The sequence below is a fragment of the Suricata suricatta genome, chromosome 14 (assembly GCF_006229205.1).
Source record: "Suricata suricatta isolate VVHF042 chromosome 14, meerkat_22Aug2017_6uvM2_HiC, whole genome shotgun sequence".
NCBI lineage: Eukaryota > Metazoa > Chordata > Mammalia > Carnivora > Herpestidae > Suricata > Suricata suricatta.
The window spans coordinates 83,083,021-83,102,471 of record NC_043713.1 but is presented as its reverse complement, the minus strand read 5'-3'; the positions used below and the strand labels follow the sequence as shown (position 1 = coordinate 83,102,471).

Sequence of the window (19,451 nt, the reverse complement as noted above, 5' to 3'; positions counted from 1 at the left end):
TCTTCAAGACTGAAAATGATTTGGGGTGCCTGAGGGGCTCTGTTGGTTGAGCATCCAATTTTGGCTCAGGCTATGATCTCACAGTTCATGAGTTTGAGCACTGCATCAGCTGGGCTCTGTGCTGACAGCTCAGAGCCTGGAGCCTGCTTCAGATTCTGTGTATCCCTCTCTCTCTGCCCCTCCACTGCTAACGCTCTGTCTCTCTGAAAAAAATAGACATAAAAAAAAAAGACTGAAAAAGATGTAAACAAGCAAACAAAAAGAAAAATCAAAGAAGGAAAAGCTTTAATTGAAGACATGATGTGAAATGCTTAGGAAATGCAAGGTCCACACAAAGTACTCAAATACTTCCACTCTGGGGTACAGTCTGAGCTCATGGTTATGAACACAGACTTTGGTGTCAGACGGTATGAGCTGAGGTTCTGCCACTTTCTAATAATGTTGGGAAAGTCACTCATCTTACAATGTTAGTTTCTATATGGAGCTGGCACAGGACCCATCTCACAATGCTGGTGTGCAGAGGAAAGTGGACAATTCTTTTAACCTATTTAACCTAAGTCCCCAGCATTATGAGAGCATAATAAATATTAGATACCAAAATAACCAAACTCATTTCCCTAAAGGTAAAAATTTAAAGCAGACTAAGACAGGATAGGGGAGATCTGTCTCCAAAGGATAAAAAAAACCCTCAACCGTCCTGGATAAATTAGGTATTTGGCTCTTCGTCTCCCTCAAGAAGTGACCCGGCTCTCTTTACACTGTTCCGAAGTTCAACGTTCTAAGACTGTTTAGGTTCACATGGGCTTCGTGCTGACATTATTATTCGATAGTAATGACCGTGTCCCGTATAGCACAGAACACTTTCTACTGCATGGCTTCATGGAAAACGCTTTGCATACACAACAAATACTTTGAATCCTGGTTTGTAGATCCTCTATTATTCAGTGTGGGCCCAAGCCACTGCCCCAAAGCAGCCATAAGTGGTTCTTTTCTATGTAGTAAATGCACACAGGGATTTTTACATAGAACATTCCAGCAGTGAGAAGAGCAGATATTCATATTTTGCGTATCTATCTTTTCTTTCCTGTTGATTAATATCCATAAATATTGGATCTATGTTTTATTTAGTGAAAATCTCACCTCTTTAGAACCATCTGGTTCTTCTTGTAAGGCCAGTCGTGCCCATATAATTACCCGTTCTGCAGTTTTCTCTGCCTGAGCAGGAGGCAAAGACCTCAAGAGAAGGACACAGTCTTCGCCCTAGAACCATGTTTGAAAGGAATAAACGTGTAAAGGACAGTCTGGGAAGATTGGACTTAACCCCTTCCTTTTCTACTTAAAGGTGAAAAGATGTCATTAAAAAAATAGAATATGGTCTGATGTTTTAAAAAACTCATTAAAATTCTGGTTTTGACAACAGCAAACAAAAAGATAAAATTAAAATGCAACTCTTTGTATGCTGTGACTCTTAAGTATACTCATGGAAATAGAATTATATCAAAATAAAGGCATTTAAAATATTAAAAAAAACCCCACTCTTACTCTGGAATCAAAGGGTCCCACAGTGTATATAAAACATAAGTCTATGTTTCATTAACACCAAATAGGATCAAAGCCCAAGAGCTATTCACAAAATACTTCTAAAGAACCTACAGTTATGAAGAATGTGGCCAACCTAAAATCCAATATTTTCACCCTCGTATAACTTTCTTTTGTGCTAATCTATTCAGATAATTTGATTGATTTGAGCTTTTACAGATTTAGTTAACGAAGAAGGATAATATAAAAGAAAGGATAATATAAAACTTTCATACCTGTTCTCTATCAATCAGGTCAATAATCCTCAGACTATAAATTTCATCGTCAGGCAACATATATGCTTGGGCCACCTTCAAAGCATCTTCTAAAGAAGATGGGACATCTTGTTTGAGAATGTACCTGACCACCCTCTGAAACAGAGACAATATACAATATATACATTTCTGGGGCGTCTGGGTGGCTCAGTCAGTTAAGTGTCTGATTTCAGCTCAGGTCATGATCTCATGGTTCATGGGTTCGAGCCCCGCATCAGGCTCTGTTCTGACAGCTCAGAGCCTGGAGCCTGCCTCGGATTCTGTGTCTCCCCCTCTCTCTCTGATCCTTCCCCACTCATGCACTCTTTCTCTGTGTCAATAATAAATAAAACATAAAAAAATTTTTAAAAATACCAATATATACATTTCTTTGCTATGAAATCTCATAGAGAATCCAGAAATCCTTTGTTCATAGCAGCACAGTGCTCATCAAATTAAAATCAAGCAGCAAAAAACCGAAGCTGTGTGAAACATTAAAACATGATTTATATTTGGAGTTTAGGACAGTTTTGTCTGCCTTCGTCCCCACTGCCCAGGGGAATATGTGACAAACATGACTTATATCCAAGGTGTACAACTTGGTGATTTGATATACTCCTATTTTAAAGATCTTTTATTTTTTAAGTAATCTCTACACCCAACGTGAGGCTCAAACTTACAACCCTGAGGTCAAGAGTCGCATGCTCCACTGACTGAGTCAGCCAGGCGCTCCTGAAGAACCTACTCGCATTCTATCTAACAAAAGAAAGTAATGAGGATTCCAGTTCTATTAGCTTGTAAGAATATAAAGTCCTCACTATGTTTTCCAAGTTGCTTTCAAAATTGAACAGAGGAGTTAAAAGACTCTTCAACTATTGTACTTACCATGATTTCCTTGTTTAAGAGATTCACCTCTCTTATTCCATAACCTCGTAAAAGTTTTTTCATTTCCATTAGTTTGTAACTTTCCTGCAATAACTTGACCCTAAAAGGAAAAATTTGCTCATATTAACGTGGATTGCATTTTCTTAATGAAATACTAGGGGACACAGTAAAGGAGAGAAAACCATAAATGGCTATCCAGTGAAAACATGAGTTTATCCAACACCAAAACAAGCGTTCGCAAGACTGTCCTCTTACTTGGGATGGTCCATCTCCAAGTGCTGTCTCACCAGCTGCTCCACGGCCACGCTCCAGGGAACCACCGCGGCATACATGATCTTAAGCACAGCATCAAATATGAGCTACAAAGACACATGCACACCAATCATGAAGAGGCCTCAGACTGATGTTTCATGCAACTTAATGAGACTGTCTAACCCACAGTAGAGGTCTCACATCCACTGTGTGGTACTCTGAGAATTTTTCCTCTGCAGAAAAAAAATTTTTTTTAACTGTTGAGGAGAATTTTATGATGTCTCTTAGGTATTCAAAACAGTATTTATTTACCCAACCATAAAACTAAAATATTTACTACCCATTATAAATAGTACCAAGTACTGTGCTAGGAAGATGAGGATTCTAAGATGTGAATTGTGACATCAGTACGAGTTATTCTACAACTGAATCTAAAAAGCACCCACTCATTTCACTAATACTTAAATTTGCTCTTTGTGGCAGGTATTGAAACAGCACCAATGAGTGAGACAGATGTGGTAGAAGCTCATCATATTCTAACGTAAGACTGTTGGAAGGGTCCTTGTGCTTCCTGGAACCCTGTACTCTCTCTGGACATTCTGGGGAGGCCAGACCTGGAGAGGAGCCCTTCGAAGCTGAGGCCAATCCTGATCCCGGCTTTTATTCGTAAGGTCTGCTCCCCATGCTTTGTAATAATCTAAATTTGGATGGAATTGGTAAGTCACTGGTCTTGGATTTCTCTTTGGATCTCGAAGGAACAGAGCCTTAAGAATCAGTGAGTGTACATCCCCAATTAGTGGGTAATGCATCAGAAGGTCAAGACAAGTCTGGTAGTTACTAGAAATCAAAGCATCGCAGATGTAGAGTAACATGGCCATGAAGATGTAATCAACTAACTCAGGCTAAGGCCGTCTGGGAACAAGGCATCCCAGACCACCAGGAGACCCTGCAGGCGGAACTCTCGGCCAAAGAGTAGCCGGACCCACGTAACCTGTTCCAATTTTGACATACACAGTACAATTTTATTATTTAGAAAAACTCAGAAAAATATTTTCTCTGCTGAAAGTTAAATCATACCCCTCCATTCCTACAGATGCTAGTGGGGGTTTAAAAATATTTTTCAAAATTTTATTCATATTTCATAATGGTGACCAGTAACAGTGAGAAGGCAAAATAAAGGCATGTTACATTTAAAAATGGTTCCAAGTTTGTATAATCATAGAAAAGCCTAGAAATATATGCACTCCATCATCCATGGTAGTTCTTCTAAAAATGGGAATGAGAAACTTTTTACTTTTTATAATTGAAGAAAATGGAATTTTGGGTGTTTTAATTTTTTTTTAAATTCTCTTCCCAAACCAATTCTCCGTAATAAATATGTCTTGTGGGGCGCCTGGGTGGCTTAGAAAGTTAATTTCTGACTTTGGCTCAGGTCATGATTTCACAGTTTGTGGGTTCAAGCCCCATGTGTCAGGCTCTGTGCTGACAGTCTGGAGCTGCTTCGAATTCTGGGTCTCCCTTCCTGCCCCTCCCCCACTCACACTCTGTCTCTCTTCCTCTCAAAAGTTAATAAAACATTAAAAAAACTTTTTTAAACTAGTATGTGTTGCTTCTGTGATCAGAGAAAAGATGCATGCTCAACAGGAGAATCTCCATGGTCACCAGGTACTTACATCCGTGTCAGATAAGCATCCTATTACCGCCATGGCTTTTGCTTCCCAAGCCGTTTCAAAGAGTGATGTAGACTTTGAGCTACATCTCTTCAATAAATCCTAAAAGGGGATAAACATATATATTTTTTAAAATTAAAACTCACACCCACAAAAAGTAAAAACACAGAAGGATATAGATAAATAGGTTTTATGGATGTGGGAAAAAAGAGCCCAAAAAACTACTTAGCCGTGAATGTTAAACAATACTCAAGAAACACGAAACTGCCAAAGCCTTGGCCTTTATAGTTTTATATGGTACTGAAAACTTGACAAGGGAACATTCTTGAAGAATTTACAAATAAGATTACTGCAGCTCATTAGTATATGCAGATAATTGCTAACATTTATTGAGTTTATGGTATTATTTCACAATAACAATTTGGAGGAAGTCCTAATATTACCCCATTTTGCCCCAGGTTACTGTCAGTCAGGGGCAGCTATCCCACATAATCTAAGCCAATACAACAGGCTGCATAAGTCCTAATGGTAAAGGATGTCATCCCTTAAAGGTTAGATGTTTAACACAATGGCACACTGCACAGAGGCAAGGAAAAAAGACTACATCTAAAGAAGTTACCTCTATGTAGAGCAGGAGAAGTTCCTCCTCTTGCAAGCCATGTTCCCTCATGTAAACTCTTATAAACTTGTCTAAGACGGAAGGAATCAGCTCTGGGGCTAACACTTTATCAAACATCCGGAACACGATGGTGGTTGTATTCTCCTGGATGCCCAAAGAAAGAAGGTATAGAGGCAAGCTCTAGCCACGGTGGCTGCAATTAAAAACTAAAAATACTTCCGCTAAATCCAGACTTTTACCTTCTCAAAATCAGAGAGGGCCAGTTTGCAGTTGTATTTCCTATGCAATGTGATCAACTCCTGCAAGTTATTTACCAAAGTCCGTAACTGACATACTTCCTCTGTGTTTTGATAATCCTTCTAAAACAGAAGCATGAGAGGGAAATACACAAAAAGTCAGAGTCATTTCAGATAAGGGGCACCCGGGTGGCTCAGTCGTTGAGCATCTGACTCTTGGTTTCGGCTCAGGTCATAATCTCATGGCCTCATGGGTTTGATCCCCACACCAGGCTCTCTGCACTGGCCATGTGGAGCCTGCTTAGGGTTCTTTCTCCTTCTCTCTCTGCCCCTTCCCACTTGTTGTCTCTGTTTCTCTCAAAATAAATAAATAAACCTAAAAAAAAGAATTATTTCAGATAAAATAATAAATAATCATAATGATGGTTATAAGAGAAAATCTTCATCTAAAGCCTTTAAGTTTTGTAGAATTTTAACTCATTAATTAGTATAAATTAACAGATTAGAATCCACTAGAAATCTAAAAACAATTTTCTCAAAAAAATATAAAAACTTCTCTGTTAGTGTAATTTTTTAAGTTTCATTTTTATTTTGTTTGAAGATTTTAGTTTTTAAACAATCTCTACACTCAAGATGGGGTCGAACCTACAACCCAGACAACAAGAGTTGCACATTCCACCGACTGAGCCAGGCAGGTGCCCCTGAATGTTAGTGCTATTTTTATCAGAATAAAAACATCATTTAGATGGCCCTCAATGTCCCATCTATGCAGATCGAGATCAGATATAGAGCTGTAAGATTTTCTAAACTTATATATAAGAACAGAATTTTCAATATTAATAAAAGACAATTAACAGGGAAAAAAGAAAAGTATTTTATAGCAAGAGGAAAAAGCCCTTCTATGGAAAAATGTATTATAATGATTAATATACATTATATAACATATATTGGTTATATACATCAATTATACTTGAAATGTATAGAAAAAAATTCCCATTTAATTTTTAACCGTATATAATCAGTAAGTACAATTACTGGCAAGAATCTTCTGTATCAAAGAGTAGGAGGAAGTTTATTATTTATTTTAGGGCTCAAAAATTTAAAGAATCAATGCAATTTCATAATGTATATTATACAAAGTTATACCTTCCAGTAGTAAAGTCCTTAATACTAAGTTGAAATTGTAACAGGGTATCTCACATATTAGTTTATAAACGAATTTATGGTACTCCGATAAACTTATTTAAAATACAAGAGAGTAGTTTTATTTTTTTCAATATAATGAATGCTTTCTAAGTTTTTAGAAACTTAAGAGGAAAAAGAAATTAAGAAATTCAGAAGCTAAATTATAAATTCAGTTTGTGAACTATTAACATCAAATTAACATCAAAACTTAACATTAGCATTCTTGAGTTTAGTTCCCTTTCTAGCACTGCTATTTTTTATCAGTCAAAAAAGACCCAGAATTTTAAAAAATTTCATCTTTTAAAAAATTCACTGGTATTTAAGCCATAATGGCCATTGGAAATCTAAGAAATCCAATCAGAACTGGTAGTGGTTTGCTGGTTTAAATAAGCCTTTGAAAAATAATCCTAATACATTATTAAGTTTCATTCTTGTAAAGGTCTATGAAATGCTGCCAATGCAGAAAATCCCAAATATACTATTTAGGAATAATGTTTATCAACTGTTTCCCATTTGATTGGATTAATAGAGAAAAACAGAGCATTAAAATAGGCTGAAGTTGTGACAGGAGAATCAGGAAGAAAAAAAAAGTTTTCTTCTTGTGAATTTTAGAAGTACATGAAGGAAGAATTCATAAACAGAAAATTTAAGAAGTGGATGTATTCCTAAGTACGTGGACAGACTCTGACATAAATTGAGTGCTTTATTACTAAAAATTCATTTTCCAGATCATACCAAGGAAATCCATTGCCAACAGGACACCAACACCAACTCTTCTGGTTTCTCTGCTGTAAAAAATACCTCTGCAAGTTGAAGTCCATTTTCTGGCCAGTTTGCCTGTGAAGAGTAATAGACACCATTAAACGTGACGCTGTATGCCACCGGGTGTTTAAACTGTCTGTTCAGTGTTAATTATACTGGTATTACCTTATCAGTTAATTCGAGGTTCCTGGCTGCTTGTTCCAACCATTTTGCAAGAATTTTCTGAAATAGACATATCATTTAAAAATAAAATACTCAGGAAATAATCAATGGAATAACGTAAAACCCGCCTTGATAATCTTTCAACAGGGACACTGAGAGAACTAACCAGTACTCGTGCAATTTACCATGACACAAGGCAAAGACTACACTTGGACGATCCAGGATGGAAATACTGAAGGCGACTCACCTGCCCTTCCGGTGCAGCCCTTCTCACGAATGGGATCACGTCATTTTTAAGCCACGGACAAAGCTTTTGCAAAGAGACTGGTGTAGAAATTGAGTTGAGCAAGTTCTCAAGCATTTTCACATCAAATCTGCTTTCAAAGTTTGCCTAAATTATACAGGGTGAGAAACTAAGATCTCTCAGATTTAAAATGACAGCGTCCCAAAATTGAAAGATTCGTTAACAAATAATTTACTGATTGAATTATGAGCACTAAGGGTGATTTTGTCTGTACCAATGAGTCGTTGGCAACCACAAGCTCCATGAGCATCCACGGCAAAAAGTAGCAATAAAAAATTAGATGGAAGGGGAACTGGCAGAGAAAGAAAACCTAGCAGGAGGTCATAGTTCAAATCCTAAAAAGTAATGTGTCCGTTTATGACAGCACACCCAGATAGCACTTTTTGGACCTAAATATATCCACCAACATTGAAAGGATTCAGAGCAGGGTGCCCGGGGGGCTCAGTCAATTAAACATACGACTTCAGCTCAGGTCACAATCTTGCCGCTCATGGGTTTGAGCCCCACCCAGGGCTCTGTGCTGACAGCTCACAGCCTGGAGCCTGCTTTGGATTCTGTGTCTCCCTCCTTCTCTGCCCCACCCCTGCTTGTACTGTCTCTCTCTCTCTCTTAAATATAAATAAACATTTTTTAAAAATTAGAAAAACAAAAAAAGATTCTCTGTTGGAGAGACCAAACACCAGACTCTCCTCCTACTTGACCAAAAAAAAGAAGGAAAGAAACGATTCAGAGCAGCAGTGTTAATGGGCAATCCTTTCCCACAATGTGAGCTGCAATACTACTTAAGAAAGCCCATCAATAAATCATTTAATAAAATGTTGCCTTTTAAAGATTTTGTTTTTAAATAATCTCCATATCCAACATGGGGCTCAAACTCACATCCCCAAGGATCAAGAGTCACATGCTCTACTGACTGAGCCAGCCAGGTGCCCCAAAATGTCACCTTTTGAACTAAGTTTAGGAGCTAAATTAGATTATGAATGATGAGATAAAATGTTTCTAAGGTATTTTTACCAATAATTTAATATCATCAGTATACTTTAATCAAACATTCCATTAACCACTCACACCTGATACCCTTCTTCTCCGTGAAGACAATGGATTCAATCACCTACCCCAGGAGCCATAAAGCCAGTAAGAACAAAACACAAAACATATTACCCGATGTCGAAGCCAAAGGTACTGTGCACAAACGAGGTTTCCTTCTCTGAGTTGTAAAAAGATATCCTTAAGGTCATCTTCATTATTCAGAAATTCAATCCAAGAACTACCACTGCAAAATCAGAGAGGGAAAAAGTTAGTAGTTTAAAAAAAAAATTAAGGTTACAGATTACAAGCAGAAACCATTAGACATTTTAACTTTTTTTTCCCCCTCAAAGTTAAAAAAAGTTTCAAAGATTATACAGTGAAAAGTATATTCTCTTATCCCAGACCTATAGAGCTTCTGTCATCTTCCCCAAAAGCCAGATCTCTTCTTTGAGGTCCTTCCTGAGATAATCACTACATAATAAGCAATTATTGTATTAAAAAAATTTTTTTTAATATTTATTTTTAAGAAAGAGAAAGACAGAGTTAGTGGGGGAAGGACAGAAAGAGAGGTGAACACAGAATCCAAACCAAATCTAAGCTGTTAGCACAGAGCCTGACACAGGGCTCAAACCCATAGGCCATGAGATCATGACCTGAGCCAAAGTTGGATGCTTAACCAAATAAGCCATCCAGAAGTCCCTAATTTAAGTTTTTAAAATAAATCAAAAATTTCTATATACTATCCATTCATTAAAAAATTCAGTTTATATTAAGCTGGTGCACAAATTAGCACACATAAATGTTATTCTTTTTAAGGACTATGTATCATTCCATGACATGGGTTTACTATTATTTATATAACTAGTCCTCCATAGTTGAACATTTAGGTTATTCCTAGCCTTTGGCTATAACCAGTAATGTATGATCAACTCAGTCCTGATTACAGTTAAGAAATAGGGCATCTGGGTGGCTCAGTTGGCCGAGCATCTGACTCTTGATTTTGGCTCAGGTCATGAACTCACAATTCATGAGTTCAAGCCCCACATTGGGCTCTGTGCTAACAACACTGAGCCTGATCGGGATTCTGTGTCTCCCTTTCTCTCCACCCTTCCTTGCTTGTGTCGAGTGCATTCTCTCAAAAACAAAAAACAAAAACGACCTCAGAAATAGATGATGAATATTTCCTTAAAATCCTTAAAATTATAGGGGCGCCTGGGTGGCTCAGTCGGTTGAGCGTCCAACTTCGGCTCAGGTCATGATCTTATGGTCAGTGGGTTCGAGTCCTGCGTCGGGTTCTGTTCTGACAGCTAGCTCAGAGCTTGGAGCTTGTTTCAGATTCGTGTCTCCCTCTCTCTCTGACCCTCCCCTGCTCACACTGTCTCTCTCTGTCTCTCAAAAATAAATTAAAAAATTTTTTTTAAATCCTTAAAATTATAAAAAGAGAAACACCCTAAAAGTCTATGTCTTGCTTATCATGTTTATTAGATGATAAAGCAAAATAAGGATTCCCATAAATGCCAGCAAAGAGAAGAATGCCTATTACCACCATATTTCATTCTTTAAAAAAAAATTTTTTTTAACATTTATTTATTTTTGAGAGGCAGAGAGTCACAGATCACAAGTAGGGGAGGGGCAGAGAGAGAGGGACACACAGAATCGAAAGAAGGCTCCAGGCTCTGAGCTGTCAGCACAGACCCCAAATGCAGGGCTAGAACCCACGAACTGTGAGATCATGACCTGAGCCAAAGTCGGACACTCAACCGACTGAGCCACCCAGGCAACCCTATTTCATTCTGTTCTATAAACACCAGTCAATGAGATTAGGTAAAGGGAAAAAATGAGGCAAAATTATCATTATTTGTATATATAATTATATACTTGCAAATAATAAGATCAACTAAAACATTATGAATAGTAAAGAAATTCAATAAAGTAGCTGGTTAAAAATAATTTTAAAAAATCAACAGCTTTTCCTATCCTTTCAAAAATACGGTGAAAAGTCCCATTTATAACAGTAGAAAACAATTTAAAATAAAAACTAACAGCGGCACGTGTTTGGTTCAGTCAGTTAAAGCATCCGACTTTGGCTGAGGTCAAGATCTCACGGTTTGTGAGTCTGAGCCCTGCATCAGGCCCTGCTGCTGACAGCTTACAGCCTGGGGCCTGCTCCAGACTCTCGGTCTCCCTCTCTCTCTGCCCCTCCTCTGCTCATGTTCTCTGTCTCTCAAAAATGAATAAATGTTAAAAAAAATTTTTTAATAAAATTAGTAAAAAATGTACAAAGTTGTATGAAAGCAACTGAATAGATATTGCTCAGGAACATAAAGGACAGAATGAGTAGGAAGAGACATAACGTCTTAAACAGGAAGACTCAATACTGTAAAGATGCTGGTTCTCCCCAAACTGATCTTAGGTTCGGCACATTCCTCATAACACAGAAAAATAAATAAAAATTTAAAATCCCAATAAAAATAAAATTTCTTAAAAATATTTTAAATATTTATTTTTGAGAGAGAGAGAATGAGAACAAGCAGGGGAGGGGCAGAGAGAAAGGTTGATAGAGGATCTGAAGCAGGCTCTGCATTGGCAGCACAGAGCCCAAGGCAGGGCTCGAACTCACAGACTGTGAGATCATGACCTGAACTGAAGTCAGATACTCAACCAACTGAGCCACCCTGGTGCCCCAAAATAAGATTTAAGCTGGATAAGCTGATTTTCATTCCAAATGTCATACAGAAAAACAAGCATGAGAAAATGGCCCCCAAATTCTGAAAAGTAAAGTATAGTAGGGCTAGTCTACCAGATTAACAGGACATTCTAAAACAATATTAATTAAAATTGTTTCATACTGGTGAATGAAGAATATAAAATCAACTGAATACAAAGGCCAGAGACAGACAAACACATGCCAGATTGTTAGCATAACAATTAGCAGGTTCATTGTTAATTTATTTTGATAAATTATCTTTTCAAAAAAATTTTTTTAATTTTTTAATTTTTTTTTTTTTGGAGAGAGAGAGACAGCATGAGTGGGGGAAGGTCAGAGAGAGAGGGAGACACAGAATCTGAAGACAGGCTCCAGGATCTGAGCTAGTTGTCAGCACAGAGCCTGACACAAGGCTCTAACCCACACACTGCAAGATCATGACCTGAGCAGAAGCTGGATGTCAACCAACTGAGCCACCCAGGCACCCTAAAAATTTTTTTTAAATTTATTTGAGAGAGAGCACAAGCTAGAACTGGAGAGGGATTGAGAAAGTGGGAGAGAAAGAATCCCAAGCAGCTCTGTGTTACCAGAATGGAGCCTGATGCAGGGCTTGAACTCACTAACTACATGATCATGACCTGAGCCAAAATCAAGTTACACTTAACCGACTGAACCACTCAGGTGCCCTGTAACTTGCTTTATCTTTAAGGTATATCTCATGTATGTCAATATAATGCTCCTCTTGGTGCACATGTTAGTATATCGGATAGAATCAATTGCCAGAAGTGAATTTGCTAGGGAAAAGTATGTGCAATTTAAATTTGCCTTTCCAAATTAAAAAAAAAATTTTTTAACCTTTATTCATTTTTGAGAGACACAGCACAAGTGGGGGTGGGGTAGATAGAGGAGGGAGACATAGAATCCGAAGCAGGCTCCAGGCTCCAAGCTGTCAGCACAGAGCCTGACGTGAGTCTTGAACTTATGAACTGTGAGATCATGACCTGGGCCGAAGTCAGATGCTTAACTAACTGAGCCACCCAGGCACCCTGCCTTTCAAATTTATCAGTTCCCATAGATGGTGTAGAAGACTGTCTAAATCTCAGCAAGAAAATAATATTTTCCATCACTCAATTCTCAGAAACACATTCAATCAAAGTAATACTGTACCTTTCATGACACTCTAAACTAAAACCTAATTCATAACCTAAAATTGAAAAATGAGGAATTTTTCACCTGAATTTTTCTGGTCCAAATGCTCCATAAAAAGTAGTCAATTTTGCATGAGCCCTTAGTACCTAAAAAGAAATAACCTGATAATCTTGAATGTTGCAAGCAGTAAAAATTACAAACATCAAAAATTAAGCATTCTGTTTCAGAAGTCTTGTACACATGCCCATTTCATCCCATTTCATTGGTCAATTCCCATAAATATGACCGCATTTATGTAACACAAAACAAACACAAGATGGGATAGTGGAAACATTTCCAACCACATTAAATGAAGTAAAACTGCAAAAGGCATTTGCACATTGATTGTAGGCGCCCTTGTAAAATAATTAGTTTTTCCAGTGGTTTATAAATGTCCTTATAGTAAAATCCAGCTGGATTATACCACAAATATACTTTGAGATAAAAGTTTAAAAATACACGTGCACACATACGTACTTTTGTACTGTGATAATCATCATCACAGTTTACAGTTATTTGTGTGCTTAAGAGGTGGCAGGCACTACACAAAACGACTTATATAAATTACTTCATCTGATTTCAAAATGACCCTATAAGTACTATTATTCCCATTTATCAGTAAGAAAACAAGAATTAAAATAACTTGCTTTTGAAAACATATAAATCTATGTTGAACTAAAAAACATACTATAAAGGTACATATTTACCCTCAAATTAAGTCCAATAAAATTACCTCTTTTAAGCCATCAGAATAGACAGGAACAGTTTTATCTTCTTTTTTCAAAAGCTATGATGAACAATAAGAAACACAGAGTACCTGCTATATTAGTTTTTTCATGAAAGAAGATGGATTTTCTGTGCAAGGAAACAAATTATCAAATTGCACTGAACTCTGAGATGAACGCACTTTAAAAAATAATGCACTTTATGGAAACAACTCATAACATTTTGCCCATCTGTTACACCTTAATTTTAAGGAATAAATCTAGCAATGGTATTCAAAGCTCACTCAGGGAAAATTATAGCCAAAAAAATGCACTTTAAAAAGAGGTCTATGATAGGGTGCCTGGGTGGCTCAGTTGGTTAGTGTCCAACTTTGGCTCAGGTCATGATCGCACAGTCTATGAGTTCAAGCCCCACATCAGGCTCTGTGCTGACAACATGGGGCCTGCTCGGGATTCTATGTCTCCTTCTCTCTCTGCCCATGCTCATGCTCTCTCTCTCAAAAATAAACATTAAAAAAAAAACAGGTCTATGATGGAGACACAATATTTTTAGATGGTTTTTTTTGCATGAGACTAACAGGTACAAATGTTATAAAAAACTTACCCTTGTTTTGGCATAATTTAGCATTTCCTGGGTGGTTTCATAGGTTATCCACTGAGCCTCCAAGCAGTAATTCACCACAAATTCATCGTCCTGGTTCAGAAATGCCAGACATAGTGAGGTGACCAAATGTTATTCAGTCCATCAATCCGAAACCAAATCCTCTCGATCATGACAGGAAAACACACCTGGATTTTACGTAGATTTTCCTTAGCTTCATCTACGAGTTTTTGCCATTCAGTCTGCTTGCTGGTGTCTGCGGAACTCAAGGCTAGTCTCTCTAATATATCATTGGCTTTCACCTTATAAACAAGCTGTAATTTAGACATGACACATTAAGCAACTTGAAGCAAAATATTGCCCGTGGATGACTTCTTAGGCTGCAGGCAATAGACTGTTATGAAAAAGGGGGAAGCCTCAGATGGTCCAGAAGTAAACAGTAAAGAATTTAACGCTTAGATGACCAAAAGGCAATCCAGATTACTAAGAGTTATGAACACCATTAAGTCCTTTACTAAGGGTACTTGGAGACTTATGTGAATTATCTCATTTCATTCTCATAAAACCTGAGCAAGCATTTACTCCTCACCATAACTCTCTGGGGGGAAGATTCCCATCATGTAGTCAAGACAACTGACACTCCAGGAAGAGTGAAGAATGCACAGGAATTTATGCGGTTCCAAAGGGATGGAGCTGGTTTTTAAAAAAGGACAATAGATGGGCATCCGAGTGGCTCAGTGGGTTGAGCAACTGACTCTAGATTTTTGGCTCAGGTCACGATCCCAGGGTTGTGGGATTGAGCCCTGAGCGTTAGGCTCTGCACTGAGCATGGAGTCTGCTTCCTGGGATTCTCTCTCCCTGTCTGTTCCTCTCCTTCTCTAACAAAACAAAACACTGGAAGATATCTGTTGGATTTGGTGATTAGGTCATTGACATCCCTTGGAAAGTCCTAGGGAGTAATGAAGGAAAAACCTTATTGTTCAAAAGACTTAATACTAAGAGGGTGGTAGGTGCCCCTCTGTTGTTTTAAAAGTATAATATTTTAAAATAAATAAAAAGCATTAAAAAAATTAAAAGAAGGGGTACCTGGGTAGCTCAGTTGGTTAAGCATCTGGCTTTGGCTCAGGTCATGATCTCACTGTTCGTGGGTTCAAGCCCCACATCAGGCTCTGTGCTGACAGCTAGCCCAGAGCCTGGAGCCTGCTTCGGATTCTGTGTCTCCCTCTCTCTCTGACCCTCCCCTGATTGCACTGTCTCTCTCTCTCTCTCTCTCTCTCTCTCTCTCTCTCTCTCAAATAAATAAAAAGCATTAAAAGTGTAATATTTTAAAGCATGCAAAACAATTTTGTGAGGTATTTAGGAAGTTTTATGAGCAAAGAGCTAGAGAAATTAATGGAGTATTAAGTACCAAAATCAGAATAAGAGATACTTCAGATTGGGACAAAGAGAATGATGTATTTAGGCAGAAGAGAAGGAGGTCTTAAGCTATATTGGTAATAATCTCTTTTTTTTTTAAGTAGGGTGATGAGTACATGAGTGTCATATTAATTTTTTGAACATCTGAAAGTTTTGTGACAACTGATTCTTTAAAAAAGCAAATGGGGGCACCTGGCTGGCTCAATCAGTAGAGCCTGTGACTCTCAGCCTTAGGGTCGTGAGTGGAGACCCACGTTGGATTCAGAGGTTACTTTAAAAATAATAAAATTTAAAAATGAACAATTAAAAATCAGTGAAAGCAGTTTTTAAGAAGTAGAGAAACAGAGAAGCTATGCTTATCATTTTTAGCTTTCAGAATTAGAGAATAAAAGTTGGTATCTAGTTTATAAAAAAGGAAGCTGAAGTTTGGGATATTTCTAACTCGTGCTATTTCTAGCTGCTAAAGAAGCTTTGACAGACTTGGAAAATTAGACATGCAACATAATTGTGTGGTCATCTTTTATTTTTATTTATTTTTTGTTTTTCGAGAGAGAGTGCGATCAGGGGAGAGAGGCAGAGGGAGGGGAAGGGAGAGAGAGAGGGAGAGAGGGAGGAAGAGGGAGGAAGAGGGAGGAAGAGGGAGAGAGGGAGAGAGGGAGAGAGGGAGAGAGAGGGAGAGAGAGAGAGAGAGAGAGAGAGAGAGAGAGAGAGAGAGAGAATGGATTGCAAGCATGGAGCCTGCCACAAGGCTTGATTCTTCGACCCTAGGATCCTGACCTGAGCCGAAATTGGACACTTAACCGACTGGACCACCCAGTGCCCCTTAATACCCGATCTTCTCTGTAGTAGTTGAAACTGTTGATCACTTTCCACTAGACTCTAAAGTTTCTCTTTCCTTGACTTCAATCAATAATCATATATTCTTGTGGTTTTCCTCCTTTATTTCTTCCCAAATATGTAAACAGCCCTTCATCCTCAGCTTCCCACATGCTGGTGCTCCTGGATCTCATCCTGAGACGGGCTCTCTCTGACTACTCATTCTTCCCAAGTGGTCTGGGCCATCCCCTGGTGTTAAGTACCTCTAGATTCAGCTAAGATCATTCTCCAACTTGCTACCAGACAGGCTCATTTCACAAGACCCGTTCCAAACAATTTTTATACAGCAGACCCTTCGTCTTTCTCCACTACCTGCCCATTCACACATATTTCTCATTTTAAGGGGTGCCGTCCCCATCCCGCAAATATGCTGAGCCAGGGTCCTGCCAGTCCAGTCCCTACACCTGTCCCTCCCTATGTCTGATCATTTAGTCCCACCGAGTCCACCTGTGCTGTGCCTATCGCGTCAGACCCTCCCGCCTGCACATCTCTACCTCACTGCACTAGTTCGGTCTCCCGAGGAAAGCTCCCTACTGGTCTTCACACCCCTAAGTCTGTCTCTTTCCAAACAATTCTCCAGCTTTACGAAGCGACGACCTAATCAAGATACTTTAGTGGCTCCCTATCCCCTGCAGAATACAAACCAAATCCTCTGCAACGCGCACCAGGCTCCCGATGCTGTCTGACCTCCTACTTCTCCGTTATCAGTTCCTTTCACTGCGTGGTGCATAAAACCCACTCTTACCTAATTACTGGGAGTTCCTGGAAGCTCTGTACGCATCCCTCACTTTACTTATGCTGTCCTGGCACCTAGAATTCCCTTCCTTCCCCCGGACTATCGAGAACATTGACAAGATCTGATGTAAAAATGATTTCCTCTGTTGAAGGCGTTCTGCCCCAGGACACGTCCATCTGTCTCTCCTGTGAACCTCTAGTCTACTTTGGTCATATCTTAATCACAGGACTGATCACACTAAATTCTAATTACACCTCACATGTCTGTCTCCCCTGTCTCTACTACATGAAGAAATCCTGTTTGATGAACAAATGAATTCATGATTACCTCAACATCTAGTCCAAACTGAATGGCAAAGCTCTCAGCTTCAGCAAATCTGTGTTTGTGAAGTAACCGACTCAGTCTGAGAATTGAAAAAGAAATTTCAGTGAAATCTTTATTAGTCAAGGAATTTAAGTTTATCATTAAGGAGTAAGGCTTAAAAGAAAATGAGAAGTTACCTGTTTTCTGGTAAAGCTTCTGTAAGACACCTGAGTACTATAACAGAGGCTGAGTCTTCAGAGAGTCTGAAAAAAGTTTTCAGGGTGAATGTATTGTTATTAATATTATTCATAAGTAAATTGTAACTTAGTTGCTATTTAACAACTAGTTTAATAAAGCAAAACACGACCTACCTTGAATCATTTTTGCAAATTCCTTCCAAAAGGTATATGGTATCCTACAACAATAAAAGAAATGTTTAAAACTGAAATATGGAAATAATTTATTTTAGTTACTACGGTAACAACTGGTTTAGGTGAGAATTATTCATCAATGGATTCTAAATTCACTGCGAAAAACTGTTGGGGAAAAGGATATTCCTTGGTCTCAAAATAACACCATAGAATTTACTTAGCATTTACAAAGGGGGGAAAGCACCTCTACAGTGAAGAAATCTGGTAGAACTGCTTCAGCCAAGTAATCACATTTATCATCACCCGTAAAAGGACAAACAGACATAAGCCCCTTAACATGACACAGTTGAATATAGTATAACCTATGTGGTGTCCTTGCCAAGAAAGCTCAGCGTTTGTGTAATTATGATGCAATTAATCACACAAATCCAAATAGAGGGACACTGTGCAACACAACAGGCTAGGATTTGGAAAATGTCAACGGCAATGTCTTGAAGAAAAAAGGACGACTAGGAAACGATTACACATTACAGTGGACTACCAGGTGACCATGACAACAAAATTCCATATGTGATGTCTGACTGGATCCTGGATTAAGGAAAAAAAAATCCAAAAAACAAAAAAACAGGGGTGACAGGCCATGATGTCTGCAAGTAAATTCCAAATAGTTTGGAATAACATAATGTGCCCGTGTGTGTGTGCGTCTGTGTGTGAAGATATGAAACAATTGTCGTAAAAAAATTTTTTTAAGATTAAAAGATAAATCAGTAAGAGCAATGACCCTCCTCCCAAATTACTTATCATTTATATTTCCTGTGGAGACACAAGAAAACTGAATATGCAGATAATTCAGGTTTTGATTAATACATTTTTTTTTTTTACATGAAGACTGGTTTTTGGCCATGTGTATTTAAGAACCTCTGGTAACAACAAACATAGTTATAAATCTGAGCTCTATCCAGGTATTACACCAGTTTCCACTCATGTTTAGCTTATTTTTTTCTTTTAAGTTTTTATTTAAGTAACCTCTACACACAGTGTGGGGCTCAAACGCACTACCCAAGATCAAGGGTCACATGCCCTTCTGAGTCAGCCAGGCACCCCTTAGCTTACTTAGCTTTAATGTTTTTTACCAAAAGCTACAAAATACAGATCAACTTACTGTGCTAATTCCTGACTGGACCAGAGATGAAATGCTAGATACTTCCAAAGAATATAGTATTTCCATCACAGGTAATGAATAAACCACGAGATTTTTCATCTAAGAAAGAGAAAAGAGGAATTAATTTAATTTAGTAGGTCATATAAACCTATAAGGACAAGACAGCACCTCATACCACGGGCCTTAAAATACTTGGTACAAAGCCCAATGCAAAAAATGATTTTATAACAAAGACCATTGCTGTATTATTTAAATGTTACATATAAAATTATACTCTACTCCACCTTTCAAATCTATTGAATGCAAAACTGTACATCTGATGTTCATTCTATGACTTGTATTTAAGGTGAATGCAATTCCTCGGCACCATAACTGTATGAGTCGCTCTAATGAACATTTTCTTATGGATGTATTTTTTTCAGTTTATTTA

General features: G+C 38.1%; 1 protein-coding gene and 1 long non-coding RNA gene across 2 annotated transcripts in view; one reads left to right on the top strand and one right to left on the bottom strand.

The window, feature by feature from the left end:
• KNTC1 (kinetochore associated 1) overlaps positions 1 to 19,451 on the bottom strand; it is a 75,215-nt gene that overhangs the window by 40,075 nt on the left and 15,689 nt on the right. The window contains exons 13-31 of the mRNA XM_029922745.1: positions 19,022 to 19,120; positions 17,860 to 17,903; positions 17,686 to 17,751; positions 17,513 to 17,588; positions 14,346 to 14,471; positions 14,161 to 14,250; positions 13,565 to 13,618; positions 12,877 to 12,938; positions 9,069 to 9,180; positions 7,851 to 7,994; positions 7,607 to 7,663; positions 7,415 to 7,516; positions 5,498 to 5,617; positions 5,259 to 5,402; positions 4,643 to 4,741; positions 2,973 to 3,076; positions 2,718 to 2,817; positions 1,815 to 1,949; positions 1,141 to 1,260 (exon numbers count right to left, since the gene is read on the bottom strand). Coding sequence (XP_029778605.1) covers positions 1,141 to 1,260; positions 1,815 to 1,949; positions 2,718 to 2,817; positions 2,973 to 3,076; positions 4,643 to 4,741; positions 5,259 to 5,402; positions 5,498 to 5,617; positions 7,415 to 7,516; positions 7,607 to 7,663; positions 7,851 to 7,994; positions 9,069 to 9,180; positions 12,877 to 12,938; positions 13,565 to 13,618; positions 14,161 to 14,250; positions 14,346 to 14,471; positions 17,513 to 17,588; positions 17,686 to 17,751; positions 17,860 to 17,903; positions 19,022 to 19,120 — 1,854 coding nt within the window. The remainder of the gene's footprint in view (positions 1 to 1,140; positions 1,261 to 1,814; positions 1,950 to 2,717; positions 2,818 to 2,972; positions 3,077 to 4,642; positions 4,742 to 5,258; positions 5,403 to 5,497; positions 5,618 to 7,414; positions 7,517 to 7,606; positions 7,664 to 7,850; positions 7,995 to 9,068; positions 9,181 to 12,876; positions 12,939 to 13,564; positions 13,619 to 14,160; positions 14,251 to 14,345; positions 14,472 to 17,512; positions 17,589 to 17,685; positions 17,752 to 17,859; positions 17,904 to 19,021; positions 19,121 to 19,451) is intronic.
• LOC115278284 lies at positions 3,197 to 7,543 on the top strand. The gene is made up of 3 exons (XR_003902798.1): positions 3,197 to 3,257; positions 3,453 to 3,640; positions 7,408 to 7,543. It is a non-coding gene; the product is annotated as an uncharacterized LOC115278284 (long non-coding RNA).